At 41.0% G+C, this 21960-nt stretch overlaps 1 protein-coding gene across 3 annotated transcripts in view; it reads right to left on the reverse strand.

Annotated features, from left to right (window-relative positions):
- LOC105492977 (transcriptional adaptor 1) overlaps positions 1-21184 on the reverse strand; it is a 28765-nt gene extending 7581 nt beyond the window's left edge. For 2 of the 3 annotated variants that reach the window (XR_011610753.1, XM_071074957.1), the window contains exons 1-8: positions 21052-21184; positions 14645-14736; positions 14323-14388; positions 8996-9093; positions 7374-7583; positions 5334-5485; positions 3238-3400; positions 1151-1287 (exon numbers count right to left, since the gene is read on the reverse strand). Coding sequence is in view for 2 of the 3 variants with exons in the window: in XM_071074957.1 (XP_070931058.1) it covers positions 1183-1287; positions 3238-3400; positions 5334-5485; positions 7374-7583; positions 8996-9093; positions 14323-14388; positions 14645-14736; positions 21052-21125 (960 nt within the window). In the remaining variant the exon portion in view is untranslated. Of the gene's footprint in view, positions 1-1150; positions 1288-1769; positions 2836-3237; positions 3401-5333; positions 5486-7373; positions 7584-8995; positions 9094-14322; positions 14389-14644; positions 14737-21051 lie in introns of those variants that run through there. The other variant, XM_011760364.2, reaches the window with a different exon arrangement.
- Positions 21185-21960: the final 776 nt, after the last annotated feature.

The raw sequence follows: 21960 nt of genomic DNA on the forward strand, positions 1-21960 counted from the left end.
ATCACTTCAGGCAATGGAAAGGAAAAGTGTTTGAGTAACTCTGTCCCTGGTTGATCAGAGAAGTGGGTGATAAAGATGATAAGAACGTGCTAAATAACAAACCTGCACACTTGTACCTCTGAACTTAAAAGGTTTTTAACTCAGAACAACAACAAAAGAACATGCTACACAAGTCCTCCCACCTGCCTGGTAAAGTACAGCCAGCCTTATCACACCTGGTTTTGCACAGTGATAAATTCCTGCAGGAAAAAAGTTTTATTCTAAGTCTGAAATTATATGGTTTCTAACAGCTTTTTCCTTGTTAATTATTTTTCTACATGATGCTTAATAATAAGCTTTTGTTTCTTAACCTAATTAGAGAAGAGATTGCACTCAGAGTCCCCAAAGCTGGCAATAGTGTTACAGATGGAACCAGCCTTTGGTGGACAGAGTTCAGATGTTTCAAGAGGCTCTTGTGAAAATGCTAAGTATTACTGTTTCTACCTTCCTGCCCTGCACTTTACCCCATCTCCCTCTTTAGAAAATGATTTCATAGGAAAACTGGCATGAAGAACAGATAGTAGAGTGTAGACCTGAAATACATGAGGCAAAGGGAGTCCTCCAGCATTCTATGGTCCTGCCAGGTGGGTAGGTGACTAGGAATTCAGGCCAGGTCATAGAGAGTAGTGGGAAGTTTTCCTGTTTGCAGTTTCCTCTGTGCTGTACATACAGCCATACAGCCTATGGAACCTGACATTGCAGTGGACAGCAGGACATGGTCAAGGCTCCTGGCTGCCTCTCCATCTATGGAACTATGAAATTTCACACATACTCCGTAGGCAGCATTAAGGCCCAGGTATATAAGCAGTCCAAACCAAAACTATATTGGAGTATTAGTTCAAATTCTTCCAAGCCCTTAAAGTTCTTAGGTAGTTTCTCACCCAAAACTAATGGCTTGTGCCAAGAACTGAAACTAAGCGAATGATTTTTTTTTCCAAGCCTTAATCTATACATAAGAAATTACATACCTGGCCAGGTGCAGTAGTTCTGGCCTGTAATCCTAACACTCTAAGAGGCCAAGGCAGATTGCTTGAGCTTAGGAGTTCACAACCAGCCTGGACAACATGATAAAACCCTGTCTTTAGAAAAAAAAAAAAAAGTTTGTAATTACCCGGGCATGGTGGTGCGAATCTGTAGTCCCAGCTACATAGAAGGTTGAGATGGGAGAATCACCTGAGCCCAGAGGTCAGGGCTGCAATGAGCCGTGATCACACCACAGCACTCCAGCTGGGGTGACAGAGTGAGACCCTATCTCAAAAAGAAAGAAAAGAAATGGCATACCTTAATTGGAATCTGCTTTTTAATCTTTCTCATCTAGTACATTATTTTGAGAAGTCTCTGCCAAGCCCTCATAAAGCAGACAATTTTCATATTTCTGTAGAAGGCAATATTCCTTATAATGTTTAATAAACAACAAAGTTTTCTCCCAAAAGGTTTATTTGTCACATTTAAAGTACAAAATCAAATACACAGATCCAGATATGTGAACCATATATACATATCTATACAGCCATTATTTAGACCGAGACAAACCTATCTATACATTCTAATTTATCTATCAACACTATCCCTTAAGTAAAAAGCAACATATCTCTTAAAGTAGGTTTGTTATCAGTAACACTGTCGAATGTAAATTATTTTCACTTTATCACTTGAAACGGTAGAAACAGGTACCTCCTAGAAACTGGGGAATTACCAAGCATATCAAGCATATATCCAATTTGTATAGATTTCTTTTTTTTTTTTTTTTTTTTTTTTTTTTTTGAGACGGAGTCTCGCTCTGTCGCCCAGGCTGGAGTGCAGTGGCCAGATCTCAGCTCACTGCAAGCTCCGCCTCCCGGGTTCATGCCATTCTCCTGCCTCAGCCTCCCGAGTAGTTGGGACTACAGGCGCCCGCCACCGTATAGGAATAATTAACCAAAGAAACTGCCAATCAAAGTTTTTGGGCCTATTTAACAAAACTTGAGTCATGGGAAGGCGTAAAGTTAATTAACTGCATTACAAGAGTATTGTTTTGACTTTGGTTTTAAATGCAAAGAGGGACTTTATTTTGTTTAGTATACACAGAGCATTTCCATGTCATATTTCCTGTGGAGTTATAGTGATAAATTTCTCAGGGGCTATCTATAGCTATTAAAAATTAAACTGGTCACTAAAGGAGGTATCTGATTGTTAACACTGTAGGTTATTTCAACCAAAATGCAAGAACACACTCTTTAGGAGAAAGGCAGAAATTTTAGACTACTAGATACAGAATGTATGACGTCACTGAACACACAGATATCCTGCTGATCAGGGGGATTAAGTTATAACAGCTTCTTTGTTTTACGATGTCATCTATCTTACATGCAAACCACAGGACACTAAGCCTCAGGTACCTAAATATCTCCATTTCAGGCACAGGATTTCGTTAGTGCCTGCTCCCACAACTGGGAACATACACACATATAGAAATATGGGTCATTACCAAAGATTTATATTAATGGCTTCACAATAGCAACACAAAATGTACTCAATGTCACATTTCCATAGGAAAGGTTATATATACACTATACACTTCAGCCTTGAAATGTGGACCCCAAAAACATTCAATTTGCAGTAATCAATGAATTTGGTGAGGGTCCCACACCCTCAAATCCTAATTTAGCACAGCAAAAGCCCCTCCTTGGCTGCCAAGCGCTGGCGGTGAACTTTGTCTTGCTGCAGCTCTTCATGATTTGGATGCCAGAGTTTCGTGATGATCCTTTCAATATTAAGGGCATAGACAGTATGTGTAGGAATGACTTCCCTGTGTACCTGGGATTAAAAAATTAACGCGTCTCCAATTATACTTCAGTAGACTTGTTTTTCTGACATACAGAAGGGTTTAGATCAACAAAATGTACACACATCTATAAACTTTCAGTCAGACACTAAAATGAATCACCAATTGAATAATAATAAGATAAGGAAATAAGCTTCTGAAACAGGAATAGGAGAACGAGGGATTTTTTTTTCTTTTCTTTCTTTATTGGGGAGATAGAAGATGGGCTCAGGATTTGAAAAATGAGGCTAGTATTAATAATGGCTTTTATAACAGACAAAACTGAAAAACACAAAGCCAAGAAGTGGAAAAAAAACAGTGAGTACCTTTGTAGACTTAAAGACTCTTTTAACCTATCCATAAATCTAGGTAAACTTTAAGGAGCCAAGACTTACCTGCAAAGCTTCAAAAAGGTCATACATGTTCACCGGAGGCAAAGATGCAGGCAGTGTGTCTCCAGAGCACGCCAGCAGGAGTGCAGCCTGCTGCTCGGCATCATCAGGGGGTGGGTGAGAAGCTGGATTCTGACCAGCACAGGGAGCGGTAAAAGCTGGAGGGCTGAAAATACAAATTTCAGAAATATTCCCAGCATGGAGACAACCAAACAACAAGGACAGGAGTGGCCTGCTAGAATCTTATTAAAAATATATTTAATTGAATTAGAAATCCATTCACTGTCTACTCCTGTAGATATGAATAGTCTGTAATTTTAATGTGTAAAGGCTGGAAATAAAACATAATGCAACTACATTTACCCTCCTTCTTCCACAATGGTAAAATACTTACTTAGCTCAGGATACTGAACCAAAATTGTTTCCTACCCTTAAAGAGCTTCTAGTTGAAAAAACTAATAGACCTTAACTACAGGAATATAACATTAAAAACAGAGGGAGGTGAATGGTACTGGAGACAACTCGTTCTAAAATAAATGAGAAGAAAAGAAGACATAGCACAGAAGCAACAGGCAAAAATGGAGAGTGGGGAAAATTAATTCGGAACCTGCCAATTTCCCAAAATAGAGGAAGATACAAACTGAGAAATCAGACATGGGTTTTACTTCATAACCCAGTAGGAGATAACCTACACAATGCTGAGGACATATCAAGAGGTAAAACAAAAGAGTAAAGCAGTAACTCAGAGGAAAGCACAGTGGAACGTTAGCGTGGGACTGAAGCATCAGACAAAAGCAGCCCTGTTAGAGTAACAAGTGGCCAATAGAGAGGCAAAAGCCCTCAGAGACCAGCCAGCAGGGCAGAGAGGGCTTGGGAGTCCCGCCAGGGCCAGACGCTGCTCCCAACATCACCCACTACAAGGAGCCACTTTTGGGGATTTGTTTTTTTCTAGAGAAGAATGATCCCAAACAGATACGCTTGGATGGGATTCAGACAATAAATCACCACATATGGCAATCTAAACAGTGAACCCAATTTAAGATGGGTTAAAATAGGCCCATGACCCCTGTAAAGGTCTTCAGAGTCATGAAATGGGCACTGGCACAAACTCCCACATGTGGTATCAACCTTTTCTCTATCCAACTCTCTTAGCTTTTCACCTACACCTCCTGCCTTCCCTTCCTGTCACTTCACCAATCACCCTGCCAGCCTTCCCAGTCATACATACTTTTTTCTCTGAACTTGCAAGTCCCAGTTATCTCTGTACCTCTCTTCTCCCAAACTAACCAGATATGCAAAGTCCAGCAAATCCCCAGAAATTCAAGTCACTTCAGTAACCATAAAGAAAATTATATTATTGTTTTTTTTTTTATTTCTCAAAGGTTTAAAATTCAGACTGAATTCCCTTTGGGGAAAGTGGAGGACAAAGGGAGATGGAAGGATAAGAAAGACAACACAGGGATGAAAGTAATCCAGGCTGTTTCACAAAGGGGTGACTCAGGACACACAGACATCCTGAAGCCCTCAATGGGAAGAGGACACAGGAATCCCAGAGGTGAGCTGAGAGGCCACGTCTGCACAGCAGGAGGCCAAAAGCAATGTGATGACACCAGGCACAGGCCACTATCTTGAGCTCTGCCTACAAGAGCCAGATGAGGGCCTGGAGTAACACCTACCACTCCTCCTCCTCCTACCACCAAGACACCCAGTTGTGACCCAACAATCACAGGCCCTGCCTCTAACTGAAAGCAGGCTCACTTCCCCACTGGGCAGGTGATGCCCCTCAGGAACCCTCAGGATGCACTGCCTATGCACTACTCCATTCCCCCTAAGAAAGTTGGGGAGGGGGGATGGGGGGACAAGCACATTAAACCCACATGCAGCAGCCAAACTCTGCAACCTCACTTCTCATAAAAGGAGTACCAAAATAATTCACTAGATCTCAAGCAAATATCAGACTTAAAAAAATAAAATTGTACTCCTATTAAAGGTACTTTAAACCTACGAAAACACAATTATTTAACAATTAATTATTTACACATAAGAAGAGTATAAACAACTACCAAAGATGGAAGAAAATCACAAGAAACTTCATTTACCTTTCTATTAAGTTGTTGTAAGCTACTACACTATTCTTCAGGTATGGCTGCGGGGTCACATTACTGCCAAAGGCATATTTAAAATGGCCATCTCGTAACCGATAAGCTTTCCTTCTTGACACAACTGATGTCAGTATATCTTTCAGGTGATTCTATAAAAATAAGAAAAGAAAAATAGCATGATAGCCTCTTTAAAAGAAAATCATAAAACTTCCATTGACCAAAAAACATTTATTGGCATTTAGACGGAGATGCACAATAGGTTAGTATATGCTAGAACCAAATGAACGTTCATATGAAGAGCCACAGAGCCACACCAAAGAGCAGGAGGGTATGGGAAAGAGGGGGACATGCTTATTGTCATTAATAGTTCTCTTTAAGATGGGCTTGCTATACATGAAATTTGACAAGTCTTTACATCTCTAAATTGGCTCTTCTCTCTCAAAAATGATTTTTAGATGGCTTTAAAAGAAGTACACAAAAATGACTTTTTGAGATGGAGTCTTGCTTTATTGCCCAGGCTGGAGTGCAGTAGCACAACCCCGGCTCACTGCAACCTCCGCCTCCCAGGTTCGAGCAATTCTCCTGCTTCAGCCTCCTGAGTAGTTGGGATTACAGATGCCCGCCACCAGGTCCGGCTAATTTTTGTATTTTTAGTAGAGGCGAGGTTTCACCATGTTGGCCAGGCTGGTCTCGAACTCCTGACCTTGGGTGATCCACCCACCTTAGCCTCCCAAAGTGCTGGGATTACAGGCGTGAGCAAAAATGACTTTTTAAAAAGAGACAAACTATGCTGAAACTTTAAAATAGGACAAAAAGTTTTAAGATCTGATATTATTGGAACCAAAATCCTTGCGTGAAAAGAACCTTGGCTCTCTCAAAAGCCACATAAACAACAGATATATAGGAAATAAGCACAAAATAAATTAGGTACTTGATTTCTCTTCACTTTCATGAGAGCCAAGTACACAAGAAAAGGTTCAGGAAGCCTGTGAAAATAGTGACAGAACTCGTCCCAGGCTACCATTATAGGGTACCATTGTAGGGGAGCCAGGATCAGGCAGGGTGCTTCAATTATACCAAGGAAAATCCACTTATATCAAGACGTTATTGTACTATTTAAGTTGGTTTGCGCACCAACTTATATATTAATGTTTATAACTTATATTAATGTTTATAACTTCATGAGACAGCTGTTATTATTTTTGAGGTAGAGATGAAGAAAATAGGGCTCAGAGAATTAAAAATCCAATGTCACCTGACTGTACCCATGCACTATAGACCTCCACGTCAAATTAGTTTTGTCAACTAACTAAATGAATAAGATGAATAGACGAATGAAATCATGTGCAGAGATAAGAATCCTGCTGTTCAGATGCCAAGACTAATACTTTTCGGTGCTGTATCACAGCAAAAACAAGTGACTATAATCTTTAGGATTCTCAATTTCATTTCTTTCCTTAAAAACTGTTCCCCTGTTGACAAAACATCAGATCAACCGGAAGAGTTATGCCATAAATAACCTTTCTGAAAAGCTTAGTCTATTACCTGAAGACAATTATTTGGATTGTAATGAGTTTCTCCTCTTAAAAGAAAACAACTTCCAGCCAGGTGTGGTCCGGCTCACACGTGTAAATCCTAGCACTTTGGGAGGCCAAGGCGGGAAGACCACTTGAGCCCATGAATTCGAGACCAGCTAGACGACATAGAGAGACCCCCATCCCTACAAAAATTTGTTTAAAAAATTAGCTGAGTATGGTGGCGCAAGTCTGTAGTCTCAGCTCTTGAGAGGCTGAGGCAGGAGGATCGCTTGAGCCCAGGATTTCCAGGTTGCAGTGAGCCATGATCGTGCCACTGCACTCCAGCCTGGAGACAGTGACGCTGTCTCAAAAAAAAAAAAAAACCAGAAAACTTCAACAATGACAATTCTGTGAAATCAGAGTGACATTTGGATTCTTTTCTTGCAATACCGACTTTAAACAACACAAACAAGCCTATCACATTCAACCTGTAAGATTATTTCTGCCAACACAAACCAACCTCCACAGCATAGACAACAGCTGAAACTGCCTCCTCGGTGACATTGTCCAGCCCATGCTCATAAGCAGTCACGATCATTCTCCCTTCAAGCTGGCCTCGAGTGGGAAGCATCATTGTGTGGGAACAAAGTTTCAAGTCGTCATCATCTTGGGGATCCTTTGCCACAAATTGCTGAGCTCCTGAGAGAGGATTTTGAGGCTGGAATCTATGCTATGAGTAAGAAAAACTTTTAAAAATTACTCATCACAGTGGCAAACAAGACACAAAAGTTAACTCCTGTATTGAAGTTGAGATCCTACAAATTAATGCCACCAAAACTATACCACAGGAGTTAAGGGGAAAAAAAGTTAATTCATGCACAAATAATCACAAATTCACATCCAATACAAGGTAATAATGAAGACATGGATTAAGGGGAATAATGATAGTTTGCATAGTAGTTTATTCTATTCAATTAATACCTTGGTGATGACAGAATGTATGGCACTGTGTTAAAAATAACTGACGGAGAAGGAGAAGTATAGAACTATATTCAAACAAGTCAGAGCATTTTAAATCTAACCGTAAGTAGGTTCTAAAAGTACAAACATATAATGAATGATTGAATTAAATCTTAAAAAGCCTAGCTAACCAATATGGCAGATCTAGTAACAAATATTCCAAGATAATGCTATGTAGTGTTAACTATTTAATTGCTGTTATTTTCTACTTAGAATTCTCAACACAGAACCTAAGATACAGTCATGACTATTTATCTCAGTCTTTTTCATTAATAAAATCTCAGCCTTCCCCTGGGAGATTCTGATAGCCCATTCATATTCTCCATCACCACTGGGAGATATGCCCCGGTAGCTTTTGCTTAAGGCCAATATAAAAGATTTTGCAGTGAAGATGTTTTGTCCCTGTTTGAAATTGGTATTATGAAACCAACACAGTTATTTTTCCATTTTCCAAGCACAAAACTACTTTATATTGAACATGTCTTTTTAAATCAGACATGTCTCTCTAGAGATCCCGATGCCCTCTAGATTCTTACTGATATAAAGCATAGAGTCAAGGTGAGAATAAGTAATTGTCTATTGATGCGAATCAATAAAGCTATCAATACCCCATAAACCTACAAAAGGGTTACTTTGGGGAAGTTTCTTTTCCCTAAATATATACTGGAAAAAGCAATTTGTTTTAAAATGCTTCCAAATTTTATAGCCAAATGCCTTCATGACATCTCTATTAGTCCCCAAAAGGCTCAGGGCCCAGCTGGGGATCACCAAGATCCCACCAAAGGCCTGCACGCTGCCTGAGCCCTTGGGACAGATGTCTTCACCCAAGAAACATTATTCATTCAAGAAAAATATTTAAGAGGAGAGACAAAGGCATTGTTTTGAATAACTGAAAAATCATTAGGTACTAATGATAACATTAATATTTAAGCAACAAACAAGAACTATAAAAATTCAGACACCTAGAACTCACAATCCTTGAAACCCTTTTCTTCCCAAATCATACTCCCTTTTTTTCAACTCTGCTACCAGTATTTTAATATTCATTTAAAAACTAAAGCTAGTCCCAACACGCCAGTACTTCAATCAGTCATTATCAAGATCTATTAAGGAACAACCTACATCAAATTTCTGACGAACAGAAGAAAGCTTTTTCTTTCCTTTGGGTTTTCCAGGTTTTGCTGCGGAACCCCCTGGCCAGGGCAAAGATCCAGCACCATCTAGGAGACAGAAATATATAACCATAAGTAAAAATAAGGACAACTGATAACTGCTAAGTTTGTTTTCATTTGGGGTAAAAAGCATGGAATGCTCATGAAATGCAAATAAATAATGAATGCTTAAATCAAAATCTTCTCTTTCTACTTCTCTAAATAAAATCATCAATCCTCTCAAATCACATTTTTTTTTCCTAGCTGCAACTAAAATTTTTTTAGGAAGACAAATTTTTTTGTATTTTTAATTACTGTTTATTGGGTGTTTTGTTTATTAGCAGTAGTAGTATTACAGACTAGACCAGCAAATTCTGGTCTAAGATGATGAACTTAGCACATGTATTTATCTCCTCTACCAAGATGCTACAAAATATGAAAGTAAGGAAGGTAAATGGCACACTTGCACAACAGAGATTAAAATGGAAAATGAGTGGCAGACACGATGAGATGTCAACACATTTCTAGGATGGACTAAAAGGGTGCAGACTCACGAAGCAGACCCATGGAAGCTGTAACCTAGGCTAGGCAAGGAAGGTGGCAAGTGAGGCAGAAGCACGTCAACCTGCCTGGTAGAAACCCACAACCTGGATTGGGAGAATGTGAGTGAGTGGAAACGAGGAGGGATCTGTAAGGCTAAAAACAAAATTAATGGAATGTCTATATCCTTAAATCATCCACACAAACCCATTCACTCACCCTCAAAAGTGGGTTCAGTGCAAAATCAAAGTGCTGGGCCTCGTGTTCAAAAATTAAGGATTTCAAGATAATGATGGTACAAACCCAAGTGCAGGGCCCTTCTGTGCAACTGCAGGTCACAGGCCCATGAAGGCTCATTCCCATGCACAGATGACACAGAGCAGGGTATTTGTAATAGCTGGGGCAGGGGGTTAGAAGGAAGGTGGGGAGGGAATAAGGACTCTTCTCTAGTTAAACTGAACACAATTTCTGGGATTTACTAAGGTAGTTGGTATGGATGTCGGTACCCTACAGCAAAGCTCTCTGCATACGGGAATTTGGGAGACCCCAGTTTAACAGTAGGCTTCCTGTCAGCTCACTCTAAAGCAAAGTCTCTAGGCAGTTTTATGCTTCATTCTTAAAACATGAAAAGGACAACAATGAATCACCAGATATTTGACAATATTCTTTCACATGACAAGAAAGAGCAAGCTAAAAAAACAAAAACAAAAACAAAACAATAGAGGTCCTAGACAGGAAATGCAAAAGAATTCTGATAAAATTTCCAACTGGTATCTGCAGAAAACTTTGAGAACATGTTTATCCATGAAACAAGATGCTATCAAAATTGCTGAATTAAAGAATGCATTCAACAGAAAGGCCAAAAGAGTTGAGGAAATCTCAAACACAGAGCAATAAGACAGAGATGTTAAAATCAGTAAATCCAGAAACAAATTTAAGCAACTATGAGGGCTATAGAAGTCCCACCAGAAGAACAAAAAAACAAAAAGTAGTTGCCTTTGGAAATAGGTCTGGGGTGGGAAAAAGCTTTTATCGTAAAACCTTCTGTGCTACTGATGTTTTTTTAAACCATGAATATATATTGTTTAATGTTAAAAAAAAAAAAAAAAAGAATACAACCTCACTATAGTACACTTAAAACAAAAAAAAGTTTAAGAAAGAAAAAAATCACCCATAATCATAGTAAAATGTTCCTGCAATTTTGATATTTTTGGAAAGAAACGTTTTTAAAGCTTTCAAAAAAAAATATTCCAGATTCCTCAGCTTAAAAAGAACTGTTTGGGAAGTCAGGTTCCTCTTATCTTTGGCATGCACAGATCTCACTTGATAAGGTCAGTCAATCTTAGATGATTTTCCCAAGAAATCTCTTCCTGATAAATGAAACTGGATGCTAAGTGATGATAGGAAAGTAGGCTGAACATGCAGATGATGATGCAAAGGAGCAGGCCTGCAAACTCAGAGTTTACCAGCTGCTGCTGTATGGCCAAGCAAAGCATGGTAAGGCCTAACCATGACAAAACGGAAGGCTTTTTAGTAGCACTTAGATTTCAGTTTTGATCCAGCACATCCAGGATTAAGGCAAGTTTTTATTTTCTTTTGTTTTATCTTCTCTGAAGTTTGTGTCTTTATCTATAAAAACAGGCTAACACCTACCCTGCAGAATTGTTGTGAGGATTAAAGACAATGCATATAAGTGTCTAGTATGCTGCACTCAACAAATATTATTATTAATATCATCTTTCCTGACAAGTTTAGAAAACTAGAAAACAACCCATCCAAAACTGTGAGGTACAAAGAACTATATTTTACTTTTAATAGAAATCTTCTCTTTGTTGCTAACAAATATTAATTTCATTTTGAGAAATTTGGGGTGTTCAATGGAAGAATACATTCTCAAAATCCAAATGCTTCTTCATTTAAAATAACTATTAACAAGCATTCAGAATATCAAAGGTTTTTATCTAATTAAAATCAGCCACCTATACTTACGAATACCACTTCAACACTTGTTTGGCAATTTTTATTTATTCTTTTAATTTAATTCACTTTCTTTTTTGAGACAGAGTATTAGTCTGTTGCCCAGGCTGGAGTGCAGTGGCACAACCTTGGCTCACTGCAACCTCCGCCTCCCGGGTTCAAGCGATTCTCCTGCCTCAGTCTCCCTACTACGTGGGATTATAGGTGCCTGCCACCACGCCCAGCTAATTTTTGTACTTTTAGTAGAGAAGTGGTTTCACCATGTTGGCCAGGCTGGTCTTGAACTCCTGACCTCAGGTGATACACCCACCTTGGCCTCCCAAAGTGTTGGGATTACAGGCTTGAGCCACCGAGCCTGGCTGGCATTTTTTATTTTTAAAATCACTTTTTTGTAAGTTCATAATCCTACAGGGTAGATATTGCTGTACTTATTTTATAAATGTGAAAGTTGAGAACACCCAAGTAACTGTATTATGTAAGCTAGTGGCAAAACCTACAATTGAACCTAAGTCTCTTGACTCTTATCAACCAGGGTTTTTATTTCTGATCACTCCATTTATCTTTTGCATACGTGGCCATTTACAATATGCTTCCCTAAAAAGTAAGATGTAATCCTCACAATATTGGCTTTTCTGATCAAATTAAATTTTATACAACAAAGTAGATTATGATTTAACTTTGGACACAAAAGAGGAATGGCTAAAATCTACTTGTATATAAATTAACTAACACATCAAAAATCTGACACGGTGTAAGAATGTGCGGTGATGAGTGTGGTAAGGGGAGGGAAGCAGTCACTGCTCTCTAATACAACTCCACAAGCAAGTGGTCACAGTTTACTACACATTAACGACTTCTTTGAGGGTCAACGAATGAGGTGTTAGGAGATCTTACATGAATTCTTTTTTTTTTTTTTTTTTTTTGAACACAGTTTCACTCTGTCACCCAGGCTGAAGTGCCGTGGCACAATCTTTACTCGCTGTAACCTCTGCCTCCCAGGTTCAAGCGATTCTCGTGCCCAGCCTCCTGAACAGCTGGGACTACAAGTGTTAACCACCACACCTGCTAATTTTCTTTTTTGTATTATTAGCAGAGTAGGGGATTTCACCATCTTAGCTAGGCTGGTCTTCAACTCCTGACCTCAAGTGATCCGCCCACCTTAGCCTCCCAAAGTGCTGTGAATACAGGCATGAGCCACCATGCCCTGGCTGTGAGTTCTTTATCATACAGTAGAAGTAAACAGAGAGAGAGGATAAAAATTCCAGGCATTTATAGATAAAACATAAGCTTTCAGTATATGATTATCAGAATCACCCTAAGACCTTAAAAAATTTCCATTTAATCTACAACAGGAGTTGGTAAGCACAATTCTAATGGTAACTTTTGTAGTCTTATGAATAGATATAAATTGCAATTTAGAAACAAAAAAACTACTGAATAAATCATTTGGCCTAATTTTTTTTAAAAAGTCCAGGATGACTTTTATCATGAGGAAAGTTTTCAATGTATTTAATTACTTGTTTCTGACTGATTAAACTAAGATGGTTGAAAGAGGTGACTTATAGCTTAATCTTCTCTTCAGGTTAAAGTGACAGGTTTCGTTTCTACCTACCCCCTCAACATGCTACTATCCCCTGCCTCTTGTTCTCTGCCAATAATCTGCCAAACACAGGAGCTGAAGCTTGACCTTTCAGGTGCTATCTTGCTTAAGAACATAGTGGAAGTCCAGGTTCCCAACATATGCTGGGTTCCTCCACCTCCTGAAAGCTACGGACACCTTTCAAGTTAGGTATCCCTTAGGTACAGGACACCTAACACCAACTGCCCTCTCTTCATCCCCCTTACCTTCTTCATCCAGACTTCCCATCCTCTTCCTCACTTCTCATTTACTTACGTAATCTAAAATGTAGCTGAGTGGGGAGTCAATACCAAAAGGCAATATGATATAAGTACAGGGACATGGCCTGCTTTACAAAGGCTCTGCATATTTGGACAGTCCCTGCTTCGGTGCTCACCCTGAGCCCTCTTGTTCCAGGGCTATCTCCTCACTTGCCTTCTGGCTCTCCCATGCCCTTTTCTGAAGGACACCACCATTTCCCCCATTGAGCAAACTGGCCTGTGGGGGAGGGTGGCACACACAGCAGCCTTGCCCAGCTCTCCCATCACAACATGCCCGGACCCAGGGGTCCACGGGGGCTAGGACTTGGACATGCCAAAGATTACACAATACCACCTAGGGAGAAAGCGTTTGTGACAATGAACATTCAGAGAGCCCTTCCTTCTGGGTGTCAGAAAAGAGAAGCCCCACATCTGGCTTGGCTGAAAAACACTTTATTGATGTAGGAGCTGGCATCATAAGACGAAGATTATAGACGAAATGTTGGTGTTGTACTATTCAGTTTTGGCAAAGAAAAGTTTGGTGTCAAAAATGGTGATCACATTGCATAGCTCATTTGTGAACAGATTTTTTCTCCAGAAATAGAAGTTCAAGCTTTGGATGACACTGAAAAGGGTTCTGGAGGTTTGGGTTCCACTGGAAAGAATTAAAATGTATGCCAAGAATCAAAAACGAGAAATCATACCTTTTTCTCAAAAATAAAGAGTTTTTGCTTTTAAAAAAGAAAAAGATTCTGTAAAAGAATTTGTATCTACCTAATAAAATGTTTCTTCTGAGCAGTTCAAAAACATCTGCTTTACAAACACTAGCTGTGTCTATTAGAGAAAGCTAAAGTCTAGTGCTTTGCTGACTGACACACACTGGAAGTATTTCCACTCCCTTACCTGGTGTAGAAACCAAAATCTGACAACGCGTGAGAATGGCCAGGAGGAAATCATTGTGAGAATGGACTGAAAAAGGGAAGACAGTGACAATCAAATTCAAACATTTTCAACACAAGGAAACCACAACTTTGGTCTAGCTTGTCAGGATTTTGGATAGCTCCTATTCTGCCATGCTTTATACTTAATTTTAAATATCCACATGATTCAGATAACCTTATACACCACAAAACCCAAATTTTACTTTTTAAAAAGGGAAAAGACTTTACCACAAATCTAGGAAAATTATAGAATAGTAAAATAACTCCGCAGATAATTATTTTACCATTATCCTGCGTGAGAAGTCTATGAGCTTCAAGGTCAAACTCCTCTTTGCTGATTTTCTGCTTGAACCACAGCTTTAGGTTAGCCCAGTATCTGTAGAGGCAGAAACAATATTAAGAACCACAGATTTGGCTGCTTCCAGTTTGTTTTCAATTGGTGTTTTTTTTTTTAGAGACAGGGTTTTATTTTGTCACTCAGGCTGGAGTGCAGGGGAACAATCAGGGCTCTGAACTTCTGGCTTTAAGCTACCCTCTCACCTCAGCCTCCTGAGTAGCTGGGGCTACAGCACGAACAGATCTTGCTTCTTCCCCAAGTTCAGCATACATGCTCCAACTCTCAGGAAAGGAAATTCTGCATTCCCTGGCTCTGTGGGCTGAATTGTGTCCCCCCACAAAAGTCCTATGTTAAAGCCTTAACCCTAGTACTTCAGAATGTGACTGTATTTGGAGATTGGGCCTTTAAATAGTAATTTAAATGAGGCCATTAGGGTCGGCCCTAATCCAATATGATTGGTGCCTAAGATAAGAAGAGGCAATTAGGACACAGACACATTCACATACAAAGAAATAACCATGTGAACACACAACAAGAAGGCTGTCATCTATAGGAGAGAGGCCTCCTGCCAAAATCTTGATCACAGACTTCCAGCCTACAGAACTGTGAGAAAATAATTTCTGTTGTTTAAGCGAACCAGTCTGTGGTACTTTGTTACGGCAGCCCTAGCAAACTAATACACCTAGGAATCAGAATACCAACAAAGAAAGGAAAATCCTCCCTAAAAGGGGACTGGCCAGCGCAGTGGCTTATGCCTGTAATCTCAGCACTTTGGGAGGTCAAGGCAGGCAGAATGCTTGAACCCAGGAGTTCGAGATTAGCCTGGGCAACATGACGGAACCCCCTTCTACAAAAAATACAAAACTTAGCTGTGCATGGTGGTGCATGCCTGTAGTCCCTGCTACCTGGGAGACTGAAGTGGAGGGACTGATTGAGCCCAGGAGGTCAGGGCTGCGGTGAGCCATGATCACACCACTACACTCCAGCCTGGGTGACAGAGCAAGACCTTGTCTCAAAACAAATAAAAGGGAATTGGCAGGTAGTCACAGAATTGGGCTCGTGATTCACTTAGCCCAACACTATAGCTATACCTTTGTTTCTCACTGTCACCTTTCTAACAGACCTACTCTCCAGAATCCTGCATTTCAGATTCACATTTCAAAGTGTGTGTGTTTAACAGAGAGGGGAGTAGTCATTTATATTTGTTTTAGGTGACATCCTTCCCTTCAGATAAACTCAACTTTCAATCTAACTGGCTGGAAAAAAAAAAAAAAAATTGGGTTTCTAAACATCTCAGCACAAAGAAAATGCCTGGGGATATGAGAAACTTGGTAGTTTTTAAAGTGAAAATCAACACCTAATAATAAAAATTACTAGGTAACTGGTAGAAAAAAAAATGACTTAACCTTTTACACTTTAACAAGAGTGTTAGAAATTAGAGTAAAATATGTCACTTTTCACATCACATCCACAACCCTTGTTTTGGTACTTAAGGAAGCTGCTTCTTGTTTATGGAATGGGATGAAAAATTACTCAGTACTTGAGTTCCTAACAGGAAAAAAAAAAAAAAAAAAAAAAAACAGATTTCTAAATGGGATGATTTAATATTTTCACTGCCATATTATGCCCATGGCAGGACTCCCCCTGTGTGTGGATTAGCTTCACGTCATCTTAGTATCTCTGTATGTAATTGACTATGATCATATGTAGTTGCATGCAAAGCTTTGGGTTCATGTTTGTTGTTGTGTTGTTTTTCAGGAGAAAACCTATCGCTTTTATGGGGTCTTAAGTGGCCCAAAACCCATGACACTGCCATCTTTCAGGCCCATTTCACTCAACAACAAAACACGTGCCGATCTAGAGCTTGGTACCCTTTCCACTTGATAGCTGCACATTCATTAGTCAATCGATTAACAGCAACTTCCCAACAGTGGACACTTTTATACATTTTTTAAAGGACAGGAATAATAATGAAATAAATAAAATAAAGTTCCACAGAAAAACAAAGGTCTTTTCCTATCCCATCCTATTCAACAACAACAACAAAAAAATAGTAACCTAGAGAAAAACTCTATTATTTAAAAGTCCTATGTCAGTATTTTATAAGAAGCAGATATATATTTGGAATGAATGAACTTGTTCCAGAACTAAAACAAGGCTCTACCATGGAGCTCTGTCAAAATAATGCAAACTATTTTCTCCAGTGGCAAACATTTTAGCCCAAAGAGCTAGAACTAGCTACCAAAAGTTAAAAGACTTGCTCTCCAATCCTGGTCCCTGTGTTAACTCACTGTATAGCCACAGACAAATGACTGTTTCCCTCAACAATACTGCTATAGTTTGGACATTTGACCAAACCTCATGATGACATTTAATCCTCAATGGTGGGGGTGGAACCTAATGGGAGGTGTTTGGGTTATGGGAGAGGATTCCTCACCAGTGGCTTGGTGTGATCTTTCCTAGTGGTAATGAGTGAGAGCTCGCTCACACTGTGAGTTCCTGCAAGAGATTCTCCAAGCGCTGGTTGTTAAAAAAGAGCCTGACACCTTCCCCATCTCTTGCTTCCTCTCACAAACTGATCTGCAGGCCGGGCGCAGTGACTCACGCCTATAATCCCAGCACTTTGGGAGGCCAAGGCAGGTGGATCACCTGAGGTCAGGAGTTCAAGATCAGCCTGACCAATATAATGAAACCCCGCTTCTACTAAAAATACAAAAATTAGCCAGGTGTGGTGGAATGTGCCTGTAATCCCAGCTACTTGGGAGACTGAGGCAGGATAATCGTTTGAACCCGGGAGGCAGAGGTTTCAGTGAGTCCAGATTGTGCCATTGCATTCCATCCTGGGCAACAAGAGCGAAACTGTCTCCAAAAAAAAAAAAGAAAAAAAAAGTGATCTGTACATGAGGGTTCCCCTTCACCTTCCATCATGAGTGAAGCTGCCTGAGGCCCTCACCAGAAGATGCTGGTGCCATGCTTTTGGTACAGTCTGCAGATCTGTGAGCCAAATTAACTTCTTTATAAATTACCCAGCCTCAACTATTCCTTTATAGCAACACAAATGGATTAAGGACAAATACCAAAAAACGAAGTCAATCAATCCCTGTGAAGGTGAGGACAATGGGTAGAAGTGTAAGTAGGTCAGACTACGAAGCACTGGATATATCTAAAGAATATTAAATAACATATGATCATGGCCAGACGCAGTGACTCACACCTGTAATCCCAGCACTTTGGAAGGCCAAGGCGGGTGGATCACGTGAGGTCAGGAGTTCAAGACCAGCCTGGCCAACATGGCGAAACTCTGTCTCTATTAAAAATACAAAAATTAGCCAGACATGGTGGTGGGCACCTGTAATTCCAGCTACTCAGGAGGCTGATGCAGGACAATCACTTGAGCCCAGAAGGTGGAGGTTGCAGTGAGCCAAGATCGCGCCACTGTACTCCAGCCTGGGCAACAAAGTGAGACTCTGTCTCAAAATAAATAAATACATACATAAAGAAATAACATATGATCAAATCGATAACAGAAACGAGGCACCTATTTGAACTTGGCATTCTACCGGCTACCATACAAAGTGAGTTGTCTAGCAAAGCTATGTCTTCCTGGAAGCAGCTTGGGCACACAACTCAACCAGTCAGACATGCAGGATGTTCAGACCACTGGATACATAGCAAATAGCTCATGTCCAGCCTCTGTGCATAACCTTGTATGTTTTGCCTACTGCCAAGGACCACACTTAAATAGGCTATGCAAACCACAGCAAATTGCTCATGGAGGAAATATAATAAATGACTGTACAGTACAGCAGTGTTACTATTTAACCAAGAGGTACTTTTTAAGGAGAAGGGAAAAGAACAATGAGAGAATGGAAAAACAAATTTAGAACTATACCATACCATTAACTGTTTCAGGCATAAAAACTTCTTTTGATTGCATTTTAGTGGGGATTCATGCTCCAGATGTACCAAATTTAGCTTCAGCATCAGTATTTGACCAACATCACATAGTCGGTTTTGGCCTTTAAAACCTAAATAAGGAATGCTAACTTCAAAAACACTTTTGGCAGCCCTGAACCTGTAACTGATGAGTATGGGATGACAGAGGTCACCATTGCATCTAATCAGGGTTAAAGGCAATCATACACAAACCAGGTCCTTCAGATTTATTTTGGTATGTAAACATTCACTTTCAAATATTTGTAAACACTGTAGATAGAACAAAGTGAAATGCCTCTTACGTGCTTAAAAATGTAAATTTTGGCTGGGCGCTGTGGCTCACATCGGTAATCCCAGCACTTTGGGAGGCCTAGGCAGGTGGATCACAAGGTCAGGAGTTCAAGACCAGCCTGGCCAAGATGGTGACACCCGGTCTCTACTAAAAATACAAACATTAGCCGGGCATGGTGGCGGGTGCCTGTAATCCTAGCTACTCAGGAGGCTGAGGCAGAGAATTGCTTGAACCCAGGAGGTGGAGGTTGCAGTGAGCGAAGATCATGCCACTGCACTCCAGCCAGGACGACAGAACGAGACTCTATCTCAAAAAAAAAAGGTAAATTTTATCAGTCGGTATTACAAAAGTAAAAACCTATAGTAATTAGGGTGAAAGCTGTCAATTTTACCTATTAAAATAAGTAAGAATATTTAATTCAATAAGCACAGTGAACATGAATATTAAAAGATAACTTTCGGGGAGCATTATAGTCGGGTGTGGTGGCTCATGCCTGTAATCCCAGAACTTTAGGAGGCCAACGCGGGAGGATTGCTTGAGGCCAGGATTTGAGGTCAGCCTGGGCAACACAGCAAAACTCTGCCTCTGAAAAAAAAACTTTAGCCAGGATTGGTGGGGCGTGCCTATAGTCCCAGTTATAGGCTCACGGCACGGGAGGATCTCTTGAGCTCAGGAGATCAACGTTGCTGTGAACTGTGTGATCAGGCCACTGTACTTCGGTCTCTGCCACAGAGCAAGACCCCAATCCAAAAAAAAAAAAAAAAAAGTGGAACATGTCTCTGGGAGTAAATAAATGTTCACCAAAAATTAATTATGCTAAAATAACAGTTTAGATTTTAATTCTAGTCTTTTTATAGTTTCCATTACTATCTTATTAGGATGAAAAGTAGACTGTCAACTCTGCCACCCCAAAATTTCACATGAAGGAAAAACTACAAAATTCATGGATGACATCCAAGGTAAGTAATTTCAACCCAGTAATAATAAAGAACAGAGAAGGATGAAAAGAAAGTATTGGAGAAAAATTAAGTATTCCCAAATTGCTCCTCCACCAACATCATTTAAAAGTATGCATCCATTGAGTCATGCAAATGTGTAGAATACCACAGAAGCCATCTAGCAGCAAAAACACAGGCACTATAATTTTAAACGTTTACATTTGCTTTCTACATTTTTGAAAAATAAAGTTGTAATAACAACGTTTTGAAAATTTCCAAACTCTTCCTTGTATCCCAGAGGTTCCTTTTACGCTGTTTGGCTTTGGCCTTGGCTGGATACTGATTTTACCCTTGGCCATTCTGAATCTAACCCGACTGTGCACTAAGTCCCCTGCCATAACCTGGATGAAGGTCTGGCTGGGCGTCTCTGGGATCCTTCACAGCCCCTCTAAGAAATCAGTCGAGAATCAAAAGCGTGGGTCCCAATCCTGACAGTGACTTTTGAAGTTATTTATCTGCACTAGGTGTCTCAGTCTTCTCATCTGTCAAATGGGAATAACAAGTGTACCTACCTCACATCTGTTGTAAGGATTAGATAATATATTTAGTGAGTTCAAAATGTTTAAATGTCCGCTACTGCTATCATCACTATAATTGTAGTGTTCAATGACTATGATTTCACTAGAGGGTCCGTCTGCCTTACGAAATTGCTGTCAAAAGAGCTTACCGATAATCCCTAGCAGATCACACGAGCTCAACAGGCCTTCACCTCCAGGAAGCCCTCCTGGGATGGGCCGCCCTGAGCGATGCCCTCTGGCTGGGCGCACAGGGCCCGGTTCACTCCGCCCAAGTCAGCCTCCCGCATCCCGCAGGCCCGCGCTGGGGCCCGCACCTGCTCAGCAGGCCCTTGAGTGCGAAGTGCGCTTCTCCCGCCCCACCCAGGGCAGAGAGTCCCGAACAAAGGCGCCCGCCGGGGTCTCCCGGGTGCCCAGGAGGCTCGGTCCCTCCAGGGCGGTGAGTTCAGGTGGCCGCCCCGCCCCGGCCGGAGAAACCCCGAAGACCCACCGCCGCGGACTCAAGGCTGCACAGGCCCCCGGGCGGTGCGGGCGTCTCCGGGGCGGGCGGGCAGCCCGAGGCCAGGAGAGCACCCGCGTGTTGGCCTGGACGCTGCGCTGGGGCAGCTCTTACTGTTTCACGTTGTCCCCCAGGGCCTCGCTCAAGTTCTTCTTGGCCGCCTCCAGCTCGCTCACAAAGGTCGCCATTGCTCCGCGCGTCTCAGCCCGACCGCAGACCGCCCGGCCACCGCGATCAACAACCAAAAAACCAACGCGGCGGAAGGCCTCGGCTCTGAAAGCTAAGCCTGCCGCCGTCAGCCCCGCCCCCAATCTCTCAGAAGTCGTTTGTTTGGTTTTCGGCTCCGCCCGCCTTTTTGTAGGGAAGGTGCCCAGCCAAACTCTGCTCTCTTCCTCCCGCCCCTCGAGTCACGTGATCCGCTTCACCTTGTAGCGCGCCCAACCTAAAGCCGCGCGCCCCGCCTCGGCTGCAGCGTTGCTGGCAGGCTGGCGGGTCCCAAGCCCTTTCATTCTGGTACCGCTGGGGCAATTCCGAATTCAGCCTGCTGTCCTTCTGCCTGGAGGAGTACCTTACCGTTCCATTTCAAAAAGTAGATGCAGTATCAGTTTTACTCTTTCCTTGCCTTATTTTTCCCCGAGCACTAATCGTCTCATATGACATTTAGTTGATTTATCTTGTAAAAGTTATGGCTCGAGGACAGGAGTTGTGTTTTATTCACTATTGCCCGCAGTTCCTAGAGCAGCGACTGGCACATAGTGGATGCTTAGTAAGTATTTGAGTAAATGAGGTAATTATGTAAAATTTGGAAAATACACAGAAGGATAAAGATAAAAAGAAAGAAAAAGTGTTTTACCACTCCCGGACAAACACTTGGATTTCTCCTTTACTTCTCACACCCCCGTGACTTAAAATACTCTGTTCAATTTTGCACGTTTTTAAACTTAAGGATTTGTCTGTAGTATTATGTTGTCTTTATAATAATTTTAATGACAACATATTAAATACCCCCACAGATGGAAAGTA

Source organism: Macaca nemestrina, chromosome 1 (assembly GCF_043159975.1).
Source record: "Macaca nemestrina isolate mMacNem1 chromosome 1, mMacNem.hap1, whole genome shotgun sequence".
In the NCBI taxonomy this organism is placed as follows: Eukaryota; Metazoa; Chordata; class Mammalia; order Primates; family Cercopithecidae; genus Macaca; species Macaca nemestrina.